The following is a 21,343-nucleotide window of genomic DNA, read 5'->3' on the forward strand; positions in this document are numbered from 1 at the left end:
GGACTCAGGCAATGACCATACTGCAGCAGCCTCCCACTCAAGCTAATGTTAGCTATCCATCAGAAGTCACGTAACTGTCACCAGTATCATTTAGCAGTTTCAGTGTTTCAGTGAGATCAGCGTTTTTAGATGTATTGTTGGTGCAACACAGCAACTCTTCGGCATAGCGTTAGGAGTTTGGAGACATGTTTCAACTTCCTCTGTTTCCGCTTGCTGCGTTCCAAATCACATGCTCTTTGTTTTTACTTTTAGCACATACTGCAGCTTCCCTTACAATGTAAGAACTGTTGCATGCAGTATGCATTCAACTGGGACATACTACTTTGTCATAACATTGAACCTTGAACTTTGACCCTCTTGCTATCCTCTATGGGGTCAGAATAGTCAGAATACTAGTAACAATAGCTGGCTTGCATACTGCAGAAATGTGACCGTATGCAGTAGGACATCCTGGTATTTTTGGCATACTGCATTTGTCATGCTATGTATTGGGACATACTAAATATTGTTATGGCATACTAAGTAGTATGGTAGTGCGAGTATTGGAATGCAGGCTGTTGCAGTCGAGGGACGCGGGATTGTTTTCGCCTAAAAGGGGCGTGGTGATGAGAGCCCGCCTGCTTGGGAGTGACAGTCTATGGTCAGCGGGGACGCGGAGGCGGAACTAAAGCTCTGCGCTGCAGTTTCCTTCAGAGTCTCCTAAACAGCACGGACGACCGGAAGTGGTCGCAAATTCAAACCGCCATCACATCAACAATAAGCGCGTACTTGGTCCTTTCACTTCATCTGCTGTCTGACGAATCGGTAGTTTATGAAGAATTAGGCTAAACTCTTACAGAACATTTATTTGAGGTGATGTATGCACTATGTTTATTGCATAATTTGATCTGTTTCATGCCGCTAGCTACTCTTTCAATCGCCGTCAATTCTGAAGCTGACTATTACCTGGAAAACAATCTGGTCCATCGTCATAGCGAATGTCTACAACCCTAAATTTCACCAAAAGCATTACACTTCAGCCACAGTTTACAATGTTTGGGCCTATTTCCATTTTTGAAAATAATGTGCAGATTTTTCAATCTGTAAACATGCAGCCTAAGAACACAACATTGTCATCACGTTCATGTTATAAATTGCGTTTATTATCCGTACGCCTTCCCGCCTTTGCAAGATTAAACTCCAGGAAATAGACAAAGCCGTGCTAAACCCATCATTTAAATAGTATATCTAAACATGTATTTATTGCTTTCCAAATACTAAATAAAAATATGCATGTGTATTCAGTCTTATTCTGTAGAGTAACGTTACATTGATTATGTTGATTGGACTTTGTTAGTAGGGGAGTAATAATGTTATTTTAGGGTAAAATGGGGGACGTTTATAAAGTCAAGATTAAATGAAAAATCTCTTGTAACCCTTATACATCCCGGTGATATTGTGTGTCGATTTAATAATGCATTATTTATTTAACAAAAATCTTAATTCTTCGTATTTAAAAAAATATATTTAAAGTCACCGTTTCTTATATGACGTGTGCTTACGTAAACTAGTAATGTCCAATTTCATCCCATAGTTGAGAGCGCTGCAGGGGTGACGTTTTTTGTAGGCCAACCCGGAAGTTAGCATCACACTTAACAAAAATCCAATGGGATTTGAGTTTCGGTTATTGCAGAAAATAAACGCTGGGTCAAACAACCATTTATGATACTACTTACACATTTTGTTTTAACGCCACTCTTATGCTTTCTGAAACGTGAATGCAGTGTGCAGAAATAAAAAACGAATGTTCGGCAATAATCATAATCAGAACCGTTTATTGCCAAGTACGTTACACATACAAGGGATTTTTTCTTGGTGACTGATGCATAACAATAAACAATGAACACAGTGCAATAATCAAGACATCATTAAAAAATATAAAAATTTACAGTAAAATATGGTAAACCGATAACAGTACATTAATTAAAACAAGTATATTATAAAAGTGGCAAGTGTATTTTAATATAGAAAGGATGTGCAAACAAACGACACAGGAACTGGAAGTGCAACAATGCTAACTCCTTTCAGGGTTTTAGGGCTCGTATTTTTACATTGTTAAAATGGTCTATATTACATTTTATCCAGGTGTCATAGTTCAACAATAGTTAAACTGCATCATATCTCAAATGTAGACATTCAATTTAATTTGTGCATGTGAGTGTACCCCATTGGTTAGCTCGCGTCGGTTACAGCTGATAATGCCGCCTTGACCGACATCATCGTCACAGGGGTGAAACGCCCGCCCACATGTTAATCCCCTCAAGTAAACACTGTCAGAATGTTCGCCATTGTTTGCATTGTTAACATTTTATTTTTTTTCAATTGTTTGATCTGCTGATTCATTTATTTTCTTCATTATTGTACTCATCCTTTAGTCTATGAAACTGAGAAAAATAGCCATTACAATATCCTGGAGCACAATGTGCCGTCATCAAATGTCTTTTTTAGTTAGAGTAACAGCCCAAGTAAGGTCAAGAAAAGAAGCAAATGCTCCCGTTTTAGAACCTGGAAACATCACGTTTTGCATTTTTGCTTGAAAAATGTCCGTGTTCAATTGATTAACTATTATGCAATACTGAGGTTCTTCTGTATCACACATACATCAAGTTATATAATCAATATTAAATAGTTTGATTTACGGAGGAAGTGATTATTACTAAACAATAATTGTGCTTTTCAATGTTCAATTTACAGGTGCAAACCTAACCGAAGCAGTCCAGGCTGACGGCAACAGTATGGAAGAAGAAATAAAGGTGCCTGAGACAGAACAAGGAGATGTGGCGAGCAATGAGAGAGAGCCCAGTGTAGAAGTGTCCAATAACAGTCCAATTAAAAGAGGAAGGGGTAGGCCGCAAGGTTCAAAGAAGTTGCAAGTTTTAATTAGAGATATCAACCTAACAGGGCAGTTTTCAGGCATTTCCAACGGTGGGTCCAAACAGTCCAAGAGGGGAAGAGGGCGTCCAAAACTCATAAAACACACAGTGCAGGAAGGATCAGGAGACGACCATGCTGGTAATTCAACAGAGTCCAACAAACAGGTCAGTAATGAAGACAGTCCTACGGACGACCATTCTCCTAAGAAAAGAGGCCGGCCAAGAAAACCTCTGAACAAAAGCACCTCTGAGAATGCTGAAGCTAAAGACTTACTGAACGGTGGCTCTGATGCACCAAAAGCGAGACGGGGTCGTCCAAAAGGATCCACGAATCGCAAGTCAGAAAGTTTAACAAGTGGAGAGAATGAAGGCAGTTCTGTAACGCGTCGGACACAAAGAAGCTCTCTCAATAAGAAACCCAGGCTAGAGCTAGAGACAGAGGTGAGCAGTGAGGAGGAAGAAGAGGAGGTGAGCAGTGAGGAGGAAGAAGAAGAGGTGAGCAGTGAGGAGGAAGAAGAGAAGCCTCGTCGAGGGAGGGGAAGGCCAAGAAAGGTCACAGGTGGCTCCCAGCCAGCTAAGAGGGGAAGGGGTCGCCCTAAAGGCTCTTTAAACAAGAAACCCCCCGCATTTAGGGTGCACGGTAAGGTGGGCCGGCCGAAGAGAAGCCTGCCCACACGGGGGAAGCGTGGTCGACCAAGAAAAGAACCAGCCAAAAGGGGAAGGCCAAGGAAATACCCTCTACCATCACCTGAGGAGCTGAAAAAGCCAAAAGTATGGAAGCCGCTGGGAAGGCCGAGGAAATACCCGCGTGTTGATCCACCAGAGGAATCTCAACCGGCCCCTCGCAGAAGCCGGGGTCGGCCTTGCAAGTCAGATTCCAAGAAAGGCGCTCATTTGCGTAAGAGTTTGCCTGCATCTTCATCCTCACCACGCAACCCTAATGTTGGATCCCCGAGAAAAAGGGGCCGTCCCCCAAGCGCTCCAAAAAATGATGCTGGCCCCACACGGAAAAGGGGCCGTCCTAAAGGTTCACTCAACAGAAATAAAACCAGAAGTGAAACAAAGCTCGAAAGCGCAGTCCCCAACCATTCAAAAGCAGAGAGTGATTCATCTTCTGTTGGGGTGGAACATGAAGCAGAGGAGGTAGAAGAGGAGGTGGAGCACAGCACAGAGACGCCCATCGAGCTCACGGACAATACAGAAGAATCGCTCATCGAACAGGATGCAGGCTTTGAAGTCAGTAACCAGGCTTGATGAACCACCCCGGTCTCACCAAAAAAGTTGCTGTTTTAGAATACAATCTTTTCAATGAAAACACGTTTTTAACATTTTGTCAGTCGGGTCGGATAAATATTCTGCAGCTCTCTGGTTTTCTGAATCACATTTCCATCTTCTATTGTGCTTGATTTTTTTTAAGTACTTTATTTTTGTCATCTCAGTAAAACAGTTTTTCTTTAGCTTTCAGATGTAGTGTTTGTCAGTTTTATTGTTGCTGTAAAACGGTTGCTGGGGTTTGAGTTTGAAGGGGAAAAAAGTCCACACGCAACTCAGTATTTTTGGAAAGATTAAATGCGTTGTTGGGGTTTACGTTCCATATTTTAGGACTAACTGGTCAGCCACCATCATTTTCATCACCTTCTCATATATTTGTGTAAATAAACTGCCTCTTTGAATTGAAATAGACGTATCTGATATTGTTTCTTGTGTCACCAAGAATACAATTGCAGCAGTGAGAAAATGGTGTGAAGAACTTATTTCCTGTCCCAAGTGCTTCAAATGAAATTGCCCCCAAAAAGAAAGAAATTATAGACATTTTACTGAAAGGTAATGTCCTTAAATAATCATATAATAAGCAATACAACTTCAAATGGATTTTGTCTTCAGCTCTACTTAAAATTACGCATAAAATAATTATTTCCTTTAAGGAGAACCATTAACTGGTTATACTGTATAGCTCATGCTGGTGTACCTGAATGTAACTATAGTTATATTTTTATAATTGAGGTTTGTTACGAAAATCAACAGATTACTTTGTCTTATACTATTATGAATATTATTAAGTATTATGTCTAGTGCTTTTATTTTATTATCATATACTCTAACATGTTTGAGTAGCAGTAAGAGTGTTTATCAGTGTTGGAGTTAAATCAGTGTATTTCTAGAGTGTTGTTACGTTCATCTCTGTATTTTGTTCCTCCGTACACACTGCACATTATTATTCCTGTCCAATAATCCAACAGTCTCTCATGGGCTGTTTGAGCTACATCCCAGTTCTTATTTGAGGTGGCAACACTGAAGTGAAACACTGTACTTAATTTCTAACTGAAATGAAATAATGAATAATAAACACATTGTAATTACTTCACCTGAGTGTATAAACCTTGTGATACCGTTTACTTTTTTTTCAGAAGCAACTATTGTAATTCATCTGACAGCTTGTTAGTTTGCTTCTGAAATATATGTCATAAAGTTTAAACGGGCCAACATTATTCACAGTTGAGTCACCACATTACATTATATTTCATGGTCCTGTCCACATGCTGGTAATGAAGACAGCCCATAACAACAATAATTTCACTCTGAAAGCAATCCGTGCTCACAAGTTACACGTCACATTTCATTTTTTTAGCAGAACCCAAACCCTACATGTTGCTACAATATCTGAAACAAATACTTTTATAGAGCACATATTGAACTCAGATGTTACTCACTATAATGTCAGAAATGTTGGGTGTAAAATGGTTAATTTTCCTCAAAGCTTTTCTTCTTTTGATGTGTGGGCGTGGTACCAAGTGAAGCATTTTCAACTGATTACAATTATTTCTCAGGATCGAAGAAACCGGGCGATTTCATTCTAGTTACACTTTAATGAAGATAGTTCTGTACTTGCACCATTTTTTCTTTTTCTAATGGAGTCATCCTCTTTGATGAATTTGACTAGAGTGCGTGATGTTTGCAGGTATTATTTGGAGCATTGTATCAAGTTCATTATTCCTGTGGCTGAGATCATGCAGGTATGGGCCTCATTCAGATTTGCATATAAGGATTGAAAGCAGTATCTCGTGTCACAAATATTGTAGTGCTCTTGTCTTCTTTTTATGTTTGTAGATAAGGTAAGCTACCGTATTGATTGTACACAGGACAATTGAGTGTCACAACAGCAGAAGTACAAGAACAGATGTTTAAATATCTAGTATACTATGTACATTACGAGTAAACACCTAAAATGAAGCACATACAGTAAATTAAACATACAAGGTAGCCTTCCAATGACTATTTAAGCCAACATAATCACAAGTCGAGGAAACAAGGAATCTGCAATTAAAAAAAATATGTACAACAAAAGTAAGATATGTCGGGTCTGCAGATAGTCAGAGAGTTAAAGAAGCAAATGTGGTTACAAATACTGAGCTACAGCATGTGTGAGGTCATGAGGTATCTTGCAGCATTGGAGCATGGAGCTGATTTGGCATCTGTGAAATATATTTAGACTTAACAAGAACAGGATTAGATTATGGCAGTGTCGGATATGTATCAGCAGCTAAATCTGTGCAAGCAGACCTGGATGTTCTGCAAGCTCAGGCTAAAAGTGTGCTTAGGAGCTGCAGACTTCCCCAGTGTGTGCGCTCCAGTTGAAGAAGGTGAAATGTCATTGTGGATACAGAGGAAACAGCTGGTGGACAATTGCTGGGTCAACCTAAGGGGGCATGGAGATAGCAATCCATCAGAAGGGTGCTGCAGACATGTTGGGAGAAGGGGAGGACACAAAAAAGGAAGTTTGGTTGAACAGGAGAGCAAATAGCAAGAGAATTGAGAGTATAGGCCGATGAAAGGGAGTTTTGTGCAACCTGTCTGGGAATCAGAAAACCTGTGTGTAGATCTGGAGTTAGTTACTTATGTTACTTAAACACACAGGAATGGGATAAACAAGATAGGGCGGGTAGAGGACAAAGTTAAAAGTATATAAAAGTGTGGAGACGGTGTTCAAGGAAGGAAGTGTGTTTTTTTAAGCATGCATGGCTTGACTGGAAATTTGAAAAAGAAGGGATACAGAGGGAGAATAATACCTGAAGGTGGCAGCAATGCGACATAGTGGATTCCAATTCCCGTAAAACCTGCAAGAAGAGGATGACGGTGTGAGAAGCAACAGCAGCAACAGTCATCAGGGATGTTGAGGCGGAACTAAAACTTTGCGCTGCAGTTTCCTTTAGAGCCTCCTAAATGACACGGACGCCCGGAAGTGGTTGCAAATTTAAACAGCCATCACAGCAACAATAAAGGTGTACTTTCACACCACACGCTGTTTGGACAATCGGCAATTAATGGAAATTAAGGTAAACTCTTACAGAGAATTTCTTTAAGGTGAGGTATGCATTTTGTTTACTGCAGTAATTTCTCTCTCTTCCTCTGGTAGCTACTGTTTCCATAGCAGTCGATTTTGAAGCTGACTATTACCTGGAAAACAATCTGATAGTCAAAGCTGTTGTCTGGCCCTATATTTCACTAAATTAATGCGCTTCAGTTACATTTGAGAATGCATGGAGCTTTTACGATTTAAAAAAAAAAAACTTTACAGTTGTTTCAAGAAGTAGCTAAACATGCAGCGTAAGAACACAAACATAATATTTGCATATTGTTGGTTTGCATATTGTTGGTAGCCTCCTCTACTATCGCTACGCCTTCCCGCCTTTGCAAGATTGTAATCCGGGAAAAAGTCATAGTCGTGTAAAACCCATCCTTTAATTAAAATAAGATATGAAAACGAATACGTATTTTTTCCCCTAACTAATATATAAAGTGTGCATGTGTGTATGCTATCTTACTCTGCAGACTTGCAGTTTGTTCTTGTAAATTGTATTTGTTACCTTCATCAAAGTAATAGTTGTATTTTGGAGCCATAGATATATTTTCATTAATGTTTTTCTTTTTAAATGAAGGATGTGTTCAAGCTGTTGTGAGTAGATCAGTAAAACATTTGACAGTTGTAATCCATGGATATAGACAATGTGCAGACTTATGAAGAAACATTCATACAGGTGTTATTATTTTACTTATGATTAATCATTGTTTCACATAAGTGTGTTAGTGACTAAGCACAGTAAGACACATTTAAAAATGTATCCTTTAAAGTTACTGTGAGGAACTTTGAACTGGTTATCAAACCGTCTCAATGTAATCCTGATGCCTCTTTATGACCTACATGAGTAAACAAGACCATCAGAGAGAAGATTGGTTATTTCTTTACAGTTATTCTTCATGCTCTTCATCGGTGCCCCTGGGTCAGAAATCATGCAGGTTCACCAGAAACTCCGTCAGCTCTCAGGAACAAAAGTCTCTCGTAACATTATTTTACAAAGGGCTTTTTACATTCTAAGAAGATGTTTTTAAGACATTTAAGGCTTCTTTTAAGATTAATAGAAATGTCTCGTATTTTAACATCTATTTTGTAATGTCACAGAACTTTCTTGTCATAACTCAAACTCAAACTATAAAACACCAGAATGACTTGTTTAGTCTGACTAACAGCCCAAGTAAGGCTCAGAAAAGCAACACATTCTCCCATTTTACAACCTGGAAACATCAGATGTTTGGCATTTTGCTTAAAAACTGACCACGTTGAATTGATAATCAAAATAGTTGCCATTTTATTAGAATGGACTAATAGTTTTAGCTCTCGCTAAAACAAGAAATATTTCTCATTGTAACATTACAGGACTAATCTATTATGCAATACTGACGGCCTGCTTTATCACACTTACACCCAGTTATATAATCAATAATAAATAGTTTGAAAGTGATTATTACTAAACAATAATTGTGCTTTTCAATGTTCAATTTACAGGTGCAAACCTAACCGAAGCGGTCCAGGCTGACGGCAACAGTATGGAAGAAGAAATAAAGGTGGCTGAGACAGAACAAGGAGATGTGGCGAGCAATGAGAGAGAGCCCAGTGTAGAAGTGTCCAATAACAGTCCAATTAAAAGAGGAAGGGGTAGGCCGCAAGGTTCAAAGAAGTTGCAAGTTTTAATTAGAGATATCAACCTAACAGGGCAGTTTTCAGGCATTTCCAACGGTGGGTCCAAACAGTCCAAGAGGGGAAGAGGGCGTCCAAAACTCATAAAACACACAGTGCAGGAAGGATCAGGAGACGACCATGCTGGTAATTCAACAGAGTCCAACAAACAGGTCAGTAATGAAGACAGTCCTACGGACGAGCATTCTCCTAAGAAAAGAGGCCGGCCAAGAAAACCTCTGAACAAAAGCACCTCTGAGAATGCTGAAGCTAAAGACTTACTGAACGGTGGCTCTGATGCACCAAAAGCGAGAAGGGGTCGTCCAAAAGGATCCACGAATCGCAAGTCAGAAAGTTTAACAAGTGGAGAGAATGAAGGCAGTTCTGTAACGCGTCGGACACAAAGAGGCTCTCTCAATCAGAAACCCAGGCTAGAGACAGAGGTGAGCAGTGAGGAGGAAGAAGAAGAGGAGGTGAGCAGTGAGGAGGAAGAAGAGAAGCCTCGTCGAGGGAGGGGAAGGCCAAGAAAGGTCACAGGTGGCTCCCAGCCAGCTAAGAGGGGAAGGGGTCGCCCTAAAGGCTCTTTAAACAAGAAACCCCCCGCATTTAGGGTGCACGGTAAGGTGGGCCGGCCGAAGAGAAGCCTGCCCACACGGGGGAAGCGTGGTCGACCAAGAAAAGAACCAGCCAAAAGAGGAAGGCCAAGGAAATACCCTCTGCCATCACCTGAGGAGCTGAAAAAGCCAAAAGTATGGAAGCCGCTGGGAAGGCCGAGGAAATACCCGCGTGTTGATCCACCAGAGGAATCTCAACCGGCCCCTCGCAGAAGCCGGGGTCGGCCTTGCAAGTCAGATTCCAAGAAAGGCGCTCACTTGCGCAAGAGTTTGCCTGCATCTTCATCCTCACCACGCAACCCTAATGTTGGATCCCCGAGAAAAAGGGGCCGTCCCCCAAGCACTCCAAAAAATGATGCTGGCCCCACACGGAAAAGGGGCCGTCCTAAAGGTTCACTCAACAGAAATAAAACCAGAAGTGAAACAAAGCTCGAAAGCGCAGTCCCCAACCATTCAAAAGCAGAGAGTGATTCATCTTCTGTTGGGGTGGAACATGAAGCAGAGGAGGTAGAAGAGGAGGTGGAGCACAGCACAGAGACGCCCATCGAGCTCACGGACAATACAGAAGAATCGCTCATCGAACAGGATGCAGGCTTTGAAGTCAGTAACCAGGCTTGATGAACCACCCTGGTCAATACAATCTTTTCAATGAAAACACGTTTTTAACATTTTGTCAGTCGGGTCGGCTAAATATTCTGCAGCTCTCCTGTTTTCTGACTAACATGTCCATATTGTGCTTTTTTCAAATTGCTTTATTACTGTCATCTGATTATTAGTATTACTAATAATCTTTTATGGAACTGGCACTGATTGTTCCGGTCTACATTTAGCCTTTAGATGTAGTGTTTGTCAGTTTTGTTGTAACTGTAAAACGGTTGCTGTTAAATCATTTGGAAGGGAGAAAAGTCAAAACAAATATAAACTATAGAGAGCTGAATTTGTGAAATCACATCTGGACGAGCCTCCATTCTATTAGCTGTTGTAACTCAATACAATCTCTCATTCTGTATTTCTTTCATGGCTCTTTCTGAAAAAATGAAATGAGTTCTTAGGGTTAACTGGCATATGAATACAGAGCGTTATGGGGTTCAATCATATTCTATGAAAATGTAAAAAATGTTGCCAACTGATTTCCCAACACACATCTATTATGATACTGCTCTGCTACTCTGTTTTGACTTTTAGTTGGAATAATTTGACTTGACAAGGACACGGGACTAAAACTTTTATTTTGTTGTTGATATTTTTATTATAACAATGTGAAAGGAGTCACTCGTAGCAATGAACGTACAGAGAATTATCACCTGAATCTGCAGCTCCCCCTCGGCTTAACAGAGCTTTATAGACCGTGTCAGCTGATTGTTTAACCCTCTATCCGCAAACTTTACTGTTTTTAGTTCATTCTCGCTGCTCTCATGGCGTCATTTTTGGCCACGGGAATCGGCACTTTTCAGCAAAAAACTTCTGAAAAGCCAATGTATGAAGCAGGCTGACACAGTTAGCCACTAGTTGGTGAACATAGTGGAGCATTACGCAGCCAAACAGCCGGATATTTCCCTCAGGAGTTAGTTGAGACCAAACACGGAGCTAAAAATGAGTAAATATTGGACTATTGAATACAATTTATTTTGTATGGCGCAAAATTCCAAATTTGCCTCACAGGGCTTTACAGTCTGTACAAATGCGACATCCTCTGTCCCGGGACCCTCGCATCGGTACAGGAAAAACTATTAGCCACAAACGCAACTCCAAATGAATCATAATAATTCTGCGTACTGCTGGATGGGAAATAGGCAAATTTTAGTTTTAAAGTTGGCTATGCCAACTTAAAAGGTGCTGCTATTTCAATGTTGGGTTGTGCAACAACTTGTTCCTCTGCCCCCAAGTGGCCAACAAAAGTCAGTATTGCAGGTTTAAGCCATGATGTTTTATGGCTTACTAGGAATTGTTAAGAGGCGGCTTAAACCACACAAAGTACTGTTGAGTAGTTTGTGTGTTTTTTCAAATGTGGATGTGAATGAGAATGAGGTTTCCTTGCTTTTGGATCAAAAGACCCAGAACGTGCGCTTTATGTCGGGAATCTGTGAGGAGAGTTTGAGGGCATGCAAGATAAAATATGTCCACACGATGTCGTGATTTTCTCAATGCCGTTTCAGTTTTTTTTTAATTTGCCTTAGTTGCTAAAACTTTGAATCCGTTAGTTACACAGATCAATGAGTTGTCCTGCACACATCAGCCTCTCAACTTTTACTCCACACACGTTCCTCAACAGGACTGAAACCTCTCTAAGAAATGCCTTCTCTCCTCGCACAGTTTACTCTTGTAGTTTCAGCAGTTGCCATCATTATTTTCTCTGAATGTTAACATGTAGCTGTGAAGTCTTTTCTTTTTCTTTTTCCTTTTCAAACTTTGACCTTCATGAGATTAAATGTACGTGATTGGATTGATTTCACAAACATTCATTCACTTTTATTTTTTTGGCACCTTGTTTAAAAATTGTTTGACATAACTTCATTATTAATTAATGTATATCAACATCTGTGGGGTTGGGTAAAACAATTAAAGTTTCTAAATACCAAATGGAGCTTCGGTGTGTCAAGTTATTCAATTACAAATTGTGTTTTGAACAAGAAGTCAATAGTTTGTGATATTATGCTTTTAAAATAAAATGTTGATCTAGATGTTTTATTTTCCACCTACTATTATATTAATGTTTATTCCGTCATTGACCTCCAGACACCTTGCATGACATAACGTTGTAACCGAACACATACTTGGGGAAATATCTATCTGATTATTATAGTGATAAGAGCAGCTACACCCTCACCAGTCCTGTTTGATGACTTGACTGCTGCACTATGCGCCTGAGTCGAGAAGAAGCAAAGGCTTTGTGTGTTTTGACAGACGAATCATTCAAACTAAAACTTGTACAGGTCAATGTGCGTGTAGATAACCTGCTTTTTTTGTCAAATATTTTACAGGGAGCATTATCATTACTTGTTATAATGGCCAACTCAAAACAAAGGAGCATTTCATCTTGATATTTAGCTGATTTAATGTATTATTTTAGACCAGTATATATGCCTAGTCGCCTACTTGGGTGTGTAGTCTTACTTCATAGGAATTTTACTCAGATGCTCTCGCAACTGCAGAGGGTGTAACGTATGGAATGAAGTTTCCTGCTTGTTTATTAAACGGACCAAGATAAAGATCAACACACAAAATAAAAGTGTCTGTAGGCGTATAGATACTGGGGACGTTTTACTCTGCTGAAAAAAAAGTTGTTGAGTTAGATAAGATCTATAGATTCATACTATTTAATTTATCTTACACATTAAAACAATTTAACCTTTATTCTTGACATATCTATCAATTGAGACAAACAAATATATGGATCTTGAAAGCATGAATTGTTAAATAAAAAGCAAGAATTATTAAATAAAGAGCACAATCTATTAGGTCCAGAGCACAAATGAGTACAAACTATTAAATCGAGAGTACAAATTATAAAGTCAAGAGTAGGGCTTCAACTATTATATTCCAGAGCTCGAATTAATAAATGTAGAGCACAAATTACTAATTGGAGAATACAATTATTAGAGAGCAAGGCTACCTTCCAATGGCACGCACGAATGACTAATTTGGAGAACATGAGTGACATTCAGAGCGCAATTTATCAGATTGAGAGCACGAACTGTCGATTTGAGAAAGTGAAACTAAATCAAGATTACAAATGTGTTTTCTTTTTAACATGACTCCTCTTGTCCTCCATTAAAGGGCCTCTATTGGTTGGGAAGAATGGACTACAACGGGCGGATCTTTGCTGTGACATTTATTTTTCAGTAAGTGGAAATAGAAGCAGAGTGACACCTCTTCGCTGTTTCCTCCTCCCCGTGGAGCTAGAACCTGCGTACACCTGACAGTTAACTTGTTACCTCACCTGTGAGAAACAACTACCGCAGTGACCTCGCTGTTTTGGACAAAGCTAACTTACGGATAGTTTCGGTGTAGTGACCGGAGTGAAAACAGGTAGGAATACGACAACCATTAACGTCCAATGTTTTTAACTGTTTCAGTATCACTAGGAACAGGTCGTCATAACGTTGACGTTTCTAGAGTTGCCAAACAAGTTTTGGCTTTCGCTCGAAACCAAATTCCTCGCTGCTCTGCGCGAGGCCTTATCAACTAAAATACAACTCAGTGTGCATACAGGAGGGAAAGAAACTTTGTAAATCTGAACTAACTCTGGAAGTTGGTGAATAAAGATCTGTTTTAAAGTGAAAATCTACAACAGTAGCCTGTTTAGACTGTATGTAACAAGCTGACAGCTATTCTTAGCAGCAGCTCTCCCCGAATAGTTTGAGCGTTTGTAAAGTAGCCTATTGTGTGGCAACAATAATGGACTGCATACAGAAAAGTAAGATATTTAAAGTAGACGCTGAGAAGGAAATGCAGTACAAAGCAGATATTTCCTGCAGGTAATTTGATCATATTTGTAGACATGAACAAATCTCCCCTGAAACCAGACGCAAAAAACTTTTAGACATGAAACTCAAAATCTTACTTAAGAGACAAATGTTTCACAAATCCAGCCATGTGTTATACCTTCATCTCGCAGTACCAACAACACATCAACCTCAGTTTAAGAGTATTTCAGTGGAAGCCTATGTAGTCATTCTGTCAGGCAAAGTCCAGGCGGTGTCATGTGTTTTCATAGAGCAGGAATGCAGCCATGTTTATACAGCCTGTTACTCACTTTATGGCCGAAATAAAACATTATGTTCTGTTAATAATTGGCCATTTAGAATAATCTCTATAATCTAGATATCCCAAAGTTGGGTTGGACACAATGTAATAGGCCTTGGCTTTGTTCATGTATTGTTATGTATGTACTTTGTCACTTTCTGTATTTCCTTTGTAGTGTTTTATGTCTTGAGATTTGTATCCAGTCCAAGACAAATTCACCCAAATTAAAATTGACTTAATCAATAATTACTTTAAGTTATGCTTCACGCATAAAATGCCAACATTTGCTACTCAAATGTGAGGATATAGCTCTTCAGTTTGTCTTCTGTAATATTAAATTGAATTATGGGTCATACCAACTCAGCATGACCTCCCAGTTCATGCCATGGATTTTGTTGAAAAAGGATCATGTGAAAATTAATGAAAATTCGTGGGACCTTGCAAATCCCTCAGCTCTCCTCCAAATGCTTTGCAGTTATGAAGTTTGTGTATTATAAACCTCACCAGTAGATCATTTTCCCCTGGATTAGGTTAACATCAAACTTTTCTTGGGAAAAATCGGTCACACTCAATTTTTTATGCAGGACCAAATAACTTGATTGAAGAACTATTTTAACACTTTAACTGGAAACTAGTGTAGGTATTGTTATTTGTGATACTCGTTTTGGTGTTTGGGAGTCGTCACCATTTAATCAATACTTGGGTAACAAATGTAGCGTATTTATAGCAATTTTTAAGTGGAATTAGTCTGATCCTCTGACATACACTCAAACAAGACTGACAGCTGCACAAACATGCTGTATACGCTGTGTCGGCATGTGCAGAGGCAGGACAAGCCGTATAGGGCAACACACCCATGATAAACAGTGAACTTTGATTTTCTTCTTTGTGTGAAACTAAAGGCGGAGCAGGACATTGTTGTTGAACTTGTTTGTTACTCTTTTTTTTTTCCATACAGAGACAAAAATGACTTTTAGCAGCTGAAAGAAGCTTTGCTAACAGTCAGAATCTTGACAGCGCACGGGGTATTGACTAAAAAGAGAGAAAATTGAATAAAAAAATGTCTGGCCTAGGTGGTTTAATCACACATTTAACTGAGGACATGGCACTCACACCTGCAGAGCCTGAAATAGCAGGAAGTAAAAAGCCAGAAGACAGTGACACCATAGAGGAAAGATGGGAAGTTACAGACGAGGAAGAAAAAGTAGATGACTCGAAGGAAGAGGATGAAGAGGAAATGACCACCTCTGCTCATCTGGAGCCAGAAACTCTGCCATGGCCTGAAGACAAAGACAAGAAGCCTCAGACGGACAACGACGATGGAGTCTGGTCAGAAAAAGGAGTTTCTGAGCCTGAAGAGAGGGACACGGAGCTCTATGGAGGAAGCCTGGACCTGTCAGAGGAGCAGAGTCCGGAAGAGAACGACAGAACGAGCAAGTGGAGGGAAAGCATGCCTGAGGGCGAGAGGTGGAGGGATGATGAGGTTGAGATGCAGCGGGACAATAAAGGAGATGGCTCACTGGCAGATGATGAAGATGAGGGGGAGGAGGAGGAGGAGAAAGAAGAGTCAACTTGGAATTCAGAGAAATCTGCTCTGGGTTTCACTCCACAAGTCACAATTGTGCGTCCGTCCAGCAAAGAGCTTCCTGAGGAGAGCAGGCTGTTGATAGAGAAGGACGTCGAGAAGGAGCCGCAGGCGGAGCACTACTCAGCAGCGCAGTTTCATCCAGAGTGGACAGAACAGGACGACAAGTACTGTGAGTATAAAAACCCAAACTTTACTGCATCTGAGCTCGTATTTATTAAGCATGACTTGAAGAGCAAACTGTGTGTGTGACGCATTTATCAAACCACTCACTGCTAACAGTGAAGTGTTGGAGTAACATTTGAAAGTCATCATATAATTGATTGTATGTTTGCCCTGAGCAGCAACAGCAGAGTCATGGATCTACCTTATGTCTTCACATTGTCCCCCAAAAAAATCCCCATGTTTTATTCAGGGTTGTTGTTCTGTCATAAAATAAGGACAATGGTGTTGACGAGATCAGACAATAATTGTATTAATTGCAAACAAAATGAATGGTGAGAGAGAGAACAACGCATACGATTTCTTAATCCCCTAATCCTTCGCTACTGTTTCCTGTCCAAAAAAAAAATGTGATGAGCATAAGAGCTTGCTGTGCTGTGGATTTTAAGTAATTTACTCTTTGCAGCCAGGCGCAGAGTATATTCTTAGAAGGGATGGTTTTAAATGAGCAACTTTCAGTTGATGAACTGGTCACATATCAGATTCGTTTTTTCTAATTAGAGATGTTCTTGGCCAATTACAACTTTTTAAAAGTTTGACCTGCCAAACCCGATTTTCTTTCTTTTTGAGAACTATAATTGACAGCATACACAACTTTTCTTTAATGGAAAATCGTATGTGTTTACATATCGGGGAAGAATCAGGGAAATTATTATTCTATACTGTATATGTACAACTATTTATTATCTATCCCAAACTATGGACAACCTATTTTAACCTATTTAAAAAAACAACACTATTTATGATTTCATATCTATTTACAATTTATAAAGGTGTGTATTATATAAACTCCCACTCCTGCTGTGAGCGGCGTCCTCCTGCCTCCCGTCACAAAAGGAGAGGAAGACCCCGCGCTGTTGGCAGAAGAGCTGGTCACTGCGATTACTCTGAGCAGCGTGCATTGGAACAATATAATATATTCAAATACATTTCTTGCTTTTTCCAGAATGGTCCGAATAAGTTGCAAAACCTAGAAGAGAAAGTCACCAACTTGGCAACACTGTGTGTGCGTGTAGCTGTGACAATAGTCGGTTACTGTCTGCGCCACTACGTGTGCGGTGCATGCATGTAAATTTAACCGGCACAGAATCGGCGATATCTGAGACAGATATCTGTCACCGGTCATGGCCTACTGAGCTGAAAACTGGCCAATATGGTAGGTGGCCGATCAATCGGTGCATCTCTAGTTCCAATCCAGGCAGCTCAGTAAGAAAGTGAGTCACTGCACACTGATGATCTCTTTTCTCCTCGATCAAATATAATTACATGTCTTGGGTTGAGATGAATCATGCTATGACTTCAGTCTCATCCACTTTGTCTTGCTGTCATTGTGCTGTCCCAATTAAGACAGAAATAAATGACTTTTAAAAGATACTCCTTCCTCAGACCTGTGTGAGCATCTGTGCGGCGACAAGCTGAAGATAGCCCTGGCGACGGCGGCCGCTGGAATCCTCTTCCCTCTCCTGGTGTGGGGAGGTTACGCCCTCCTTCCCTTTGACCCTCCTCTGCTGGTGGACGCCCCCCTCAGGGTGGTGTACACTCTACGCTGCGCCTTCTTCGCCATCATCCCCATCCTGCTCGGTAAGACCTCATGTGTTACGTTTATTGTGTATTGACACAAATACTTTACATAATCTAAACAAAACACTGTAAGCCAAAAACAATAAAAACTCCTCCCAGAATAAAACCATGTAAAATTGACCCTCGTCTCTCTGCAGGTGTGGTGGTGCAGGGTGTGGCCCGGCTGCGATACAGCGCCCTGAAGCCACTCTATCAGAATAAACTGGTGAACAGAGAAGTGGCGGTGCACTGGCACTACGTCAACGAATCACTGGCCCTCTTCATCTTCTTCTTCCTGCAGCTCGCTGTCATGGCATCTTATATCAGCCAGGACCTGGTCAAACTGGTGCCGCTGCTCACCATCATATTTGTTTTTGGCAGGTATGTGCGCTCGCTGCAACGCGTTGTTAAATGTTGGATGGATCCAAACCAGAAATGGGTGTAGGAATAGATGATTCTGAATGTTGTTTTGGTTAATACATGTCTGCTGGATGATGCTTTAGTAATGCATTTGATAGTAATTTGTACAAATGAATGATCCCTACTATGCAAAGGAGTTGATTAGTCTAGCATTATCGAGCTTTTTAGTTCAATGAATGAATGAATGAGTGAGTTAAGCCAAGGACAAACTATTTTAGGCTGCACATTTACTTTCCAACTGCTAAAGAATTGTCTTTCTGTACTTGAGGTCGTTCATTCCCATCAGTGCTATACTTTGCAACACATAACTTTGCATGCATGTCAACAGTTAGTACAACAGATCAAAGTTTAACAGTGCTGACGGACAGTTGTACTAGTTATTTTGAATACTGTCACCTTTTACCCACACACATACACACACAGACACACGCACACAAACTAGTTGAACTGGGATGTGTTTGAATTTGAAACCAGATGACTCCTAGGGATGCATGTCCTATTAATTAATTCATGGAGTTCACAAAGTTCTGTTTGTGAACTGTTTTGTTTCTGTTTTGTATTTCCATAATATTTTACATTTAAGGAAACCATTCTCCAACAGTGAAGATGCACTCATAAACAACCACACACAAGTTGAGCAGGGCTTGACATAAACCTTTTTCAGCCATTCGTTCTACGGGCGAGTAGCTGGGATGTTTTCCTTGCCCAATAGCCAAATTTACCTGTCCGAAATAGAAAATGTAGTAGTATTTAAAAATGAATTAAATTAACAGAGATTTGAAAGGAAAGGCAATATATTGTAAATGTTTTACTTTTACTTTATTGTCATATATATATATATATATATATATATATATATAGTACTTTTATTTGCATAAAAATACACTATACTACATTGATCAGATGTTTTTGTCATTATTTATCCAAACCAAGCTGATTCTAAATTAAACATAAATGGTGAAGTGCCTCTTGTTGGCGTTTGTAACTTATAATTTGTGTTTTTTCCTGTGCTGCAGGCTGATCTACTGGCTCTGCCTCTCTCTGGATAGCAGCATCAGGGGCCTCGGCTTCGGCTTATCATTCTTCCCCATACTGGTCATGCTGGGCACCAACCTTTACTTCGTCTGCTCGTCAGTTGGACAAGGGGCGGTTTTTGAAGTGGAACCTCCAACTACAGCTCCTCCTCCCAGTCTGCGCTGGTGGGGTTGGAGGTGATGAGGAGTTAAGAGACAAATAACTGCAAACATCTTTTTAATGTCACGACACAACAACATTCAGACTACTTGGCTTGTTCTTCTGTTGGTGTCCTGCAAAGTTGTAATCCTTCAGATTTCAGTCTTGATTGATTTGGCATCACCTGTGATTACCATGGTTTCCGCAAGGGTAGATTAATACTGCAACAACTCTCCGTGAACAGCTACTTTTATTATTAAATTAAGAATGATACACTGTCAAAAAAATCTTCCAAAAGTGACCGTCGCCTTGTTTTGTACACAATATTGGTCACAATAAAAACCACTGTGATTCTCCAGTTGAATGCTTTTAATGTTAAGCAGCAGTAGAGAATGTTCTGTTTGCATCAGCAGTAATAACAGTGAAAGCTTATGAAGGCTTATGGGAAATACCAATACCAATACCAATGAAAACATAAATAGTATTAAAAAAAATTATGATTTCATGAAAATCTCAAGGATTATAGCATTTTATGTTTTATTTGGCCTTGTCAAAGACATGAAGCAGGTTGTGGGATCATTTGTAACTTGAATCTTGAAGTTGACAAAGACAAAAAAGGCATGCAAATTGAAAAGTGACTATTTTTATAGTATGTGTTTACTAAATGTACTAATCTTCAATCTCAAATCTTGAAATAGTCTCAACCTTTTTATGTTGAGTTGATAGAATCAGGTTCCAGTTTGAGCCATCCAGTGTTTGCTGGATGTGATGCTGCAAGATGAAAAAGTACAATATAAAAACTGAGAACTTTCAGTTGGAAGCACTGAAGTAAGTGAGATGGATATCAAAGGTTAAGGGCACTATAAGATTTTTTTATGTGAGATTTTTTTATTAAATTGTTTTATGAATTTTACCTTTTTTATTTAGTTGTCACACAACTGGTACTAATGGTAATCTTTAAACTGTATATTAGTGATATATATATATATATATAGTGATACTGTTAAATTCAACTTGTTGGTCTATTTTTTGAAAGTTTTTCTTTTGAAAGAACTTTTTTCAGTCTATTAGTGAAATATTTAAAGCACTATTTGGGACTTCGAATGAGTTTAATAAAGCTATAACAAATATGATACTCAAGATTGTGCAGCAGCTGGTGATTCAGGTCCAAATGACTGAGGGGGGAACATGTTACTTTTCTGTCCAGCCAAGAGAGGTTAGATTAAAAAAGTGTTTAACTGTCTTACATATGACCATCCCACACTTCTAAAAACAACACAATATACATTAGAACCTTTATAGCCTGATAGTTTTACAAAATCATCGAGCAGTGCCATTAATACTATAAATGATTTTTTTCCGGCTCCTTCAATATATCAGAATATCATCAGTGAATAGTGCTACCTTCTGTGCGACCCCTGCCACTTTAATACCTCTGGCAGCTTCACTCGGCTTCACCTGGTAAACCCTTAGACTAAATAATAAGACAAAGTGGTGAAAATTTGGCAGCACTGCCTTGTTGCTCTATACAACACCCAAGTACCTGTTGATCTTTTACCGAGATTAAGATCCGTCAAATAATATCTGAATCTTTCTTGAAAACCACATTTTCCTACAACTTTATACAAAACTACCCATTGATTTAATTAGATGGGTATTTTTGTATAAAGTTATAGGGAAATTGTTTAATCCCACTATCAATTACTTAGTTTTGTCCTTGGTTTTTGGTTCTAGTTTGTAAAGTCCTTAAGTTGTCCATAGTTTGTCTTTGTTGGACAAACCTGTCTGATCTCAATGGATAAGGTCGGGTAAGAGTTTATGTAGGCTGCGAATAGACGTAAAAATTATGTAATCCAAATTGAGAATACTGAGGCCGAAAGTTGGCGCAGTCTGGTTTGTCTTTATTCTCCTTGGAAATAACAAAAATAATTCCTTTCTCCTTTCTAATCAGTTAAATGTGTTAATTAATAATAAATATGATTTTTGCCTATACTTTAATTTAGAGATTGCTGATAGTATAGCATGTCGAAAAAAGTCATAGTATAGCATGTCGAAAAAAGTCATAGTATAGCATGTCGAAAAAAGTCTTAAAAAGGTC

The 21,343-nt window shown here is 39.5% G+C and overlaps 3 protein-coding genes across 3 annotated transcripts; all 3 read left to right on the plus strand.

Annotated features, from left to right (window-relative positions):
• Positions 1-746: 746 nt before the first annotated feature.
• LOC306708009 (uncharacterized protein) lies at positions 747-5,214 on the plus strand. The gene is made up of 2 exons (XM_079175694.1): positions 747-852; positions 2,734-5,214. The coding sequence occupies exon 2, from the start codon at positions 2,775-2,777 to the stop codon at positions 4,164-4,166; it is 1,392 nt and encodes a 463-aa protein (XP_079031820.1). The 5' UTR covers positions 747-852; positions 2,734-2,774; the 3' UTR covers positions 4,167-5,214.
• Positions 5,215-7,148: 1,934 nt separating this feature from the next.
• LOC306708505 (uncharacterized protein) lies at positions 7,149-12,110 on the plus strand. The gene is made up of 2 exons (XM_079176347.1): positions 7,149-7,246; positions 8,755-12,110. Exon 2 carries the CDS (start codon positions 8,796-8,798, stop codon positions 10,155-10,157), a length of 1,362 nt encoding a protein of 453 aa, XP_079032473.1. The 5' UTR covers positions 7,149-7,246; positions 8,755-8,795; the 3' UTR covers positions 10,158-12,110.
• A 1,318-nt stretch (positions 12,111-13,428) lies between these two features.
• On the plus strand, positions 13,429-20,375 carry LOC306708752 (uncharacterized protein). The gene is made up of 5 exons (XM_079176676.1): positions 13,429-13,568; positions 15,244-16,042; positions 17,479-17,673; positions 17,811-18,033; positions 19,089-20,375. The coding sequence occupies exons 2-5, from the start codon at positions 15,346-15,348 to the stop codon at positions 19,285-19,287; spliced, it is 1,314 nt and encodes a 437-aa protein (XP_079032802.1). The 5' UTR covers positions 13,429-13,568; positions 15,244-15,345; the 3' UTR covers positions 19,288-20,375.
• Positions 20,376-21,343: the final 968 nt, after the last annotated feature.

This window comes from Pholis gunnellus, assembly GCF_910591455.1.
Source record: "Pholis gunnellus genome assembly, chromosome: 16".
Taxonomy (NCBI): domain Eukaryota; kingdom Metazoa; phylum Chordata; class Actinopteri; order Perciformes; family Pholidae; genus Pholis; species Pholis gunnellus.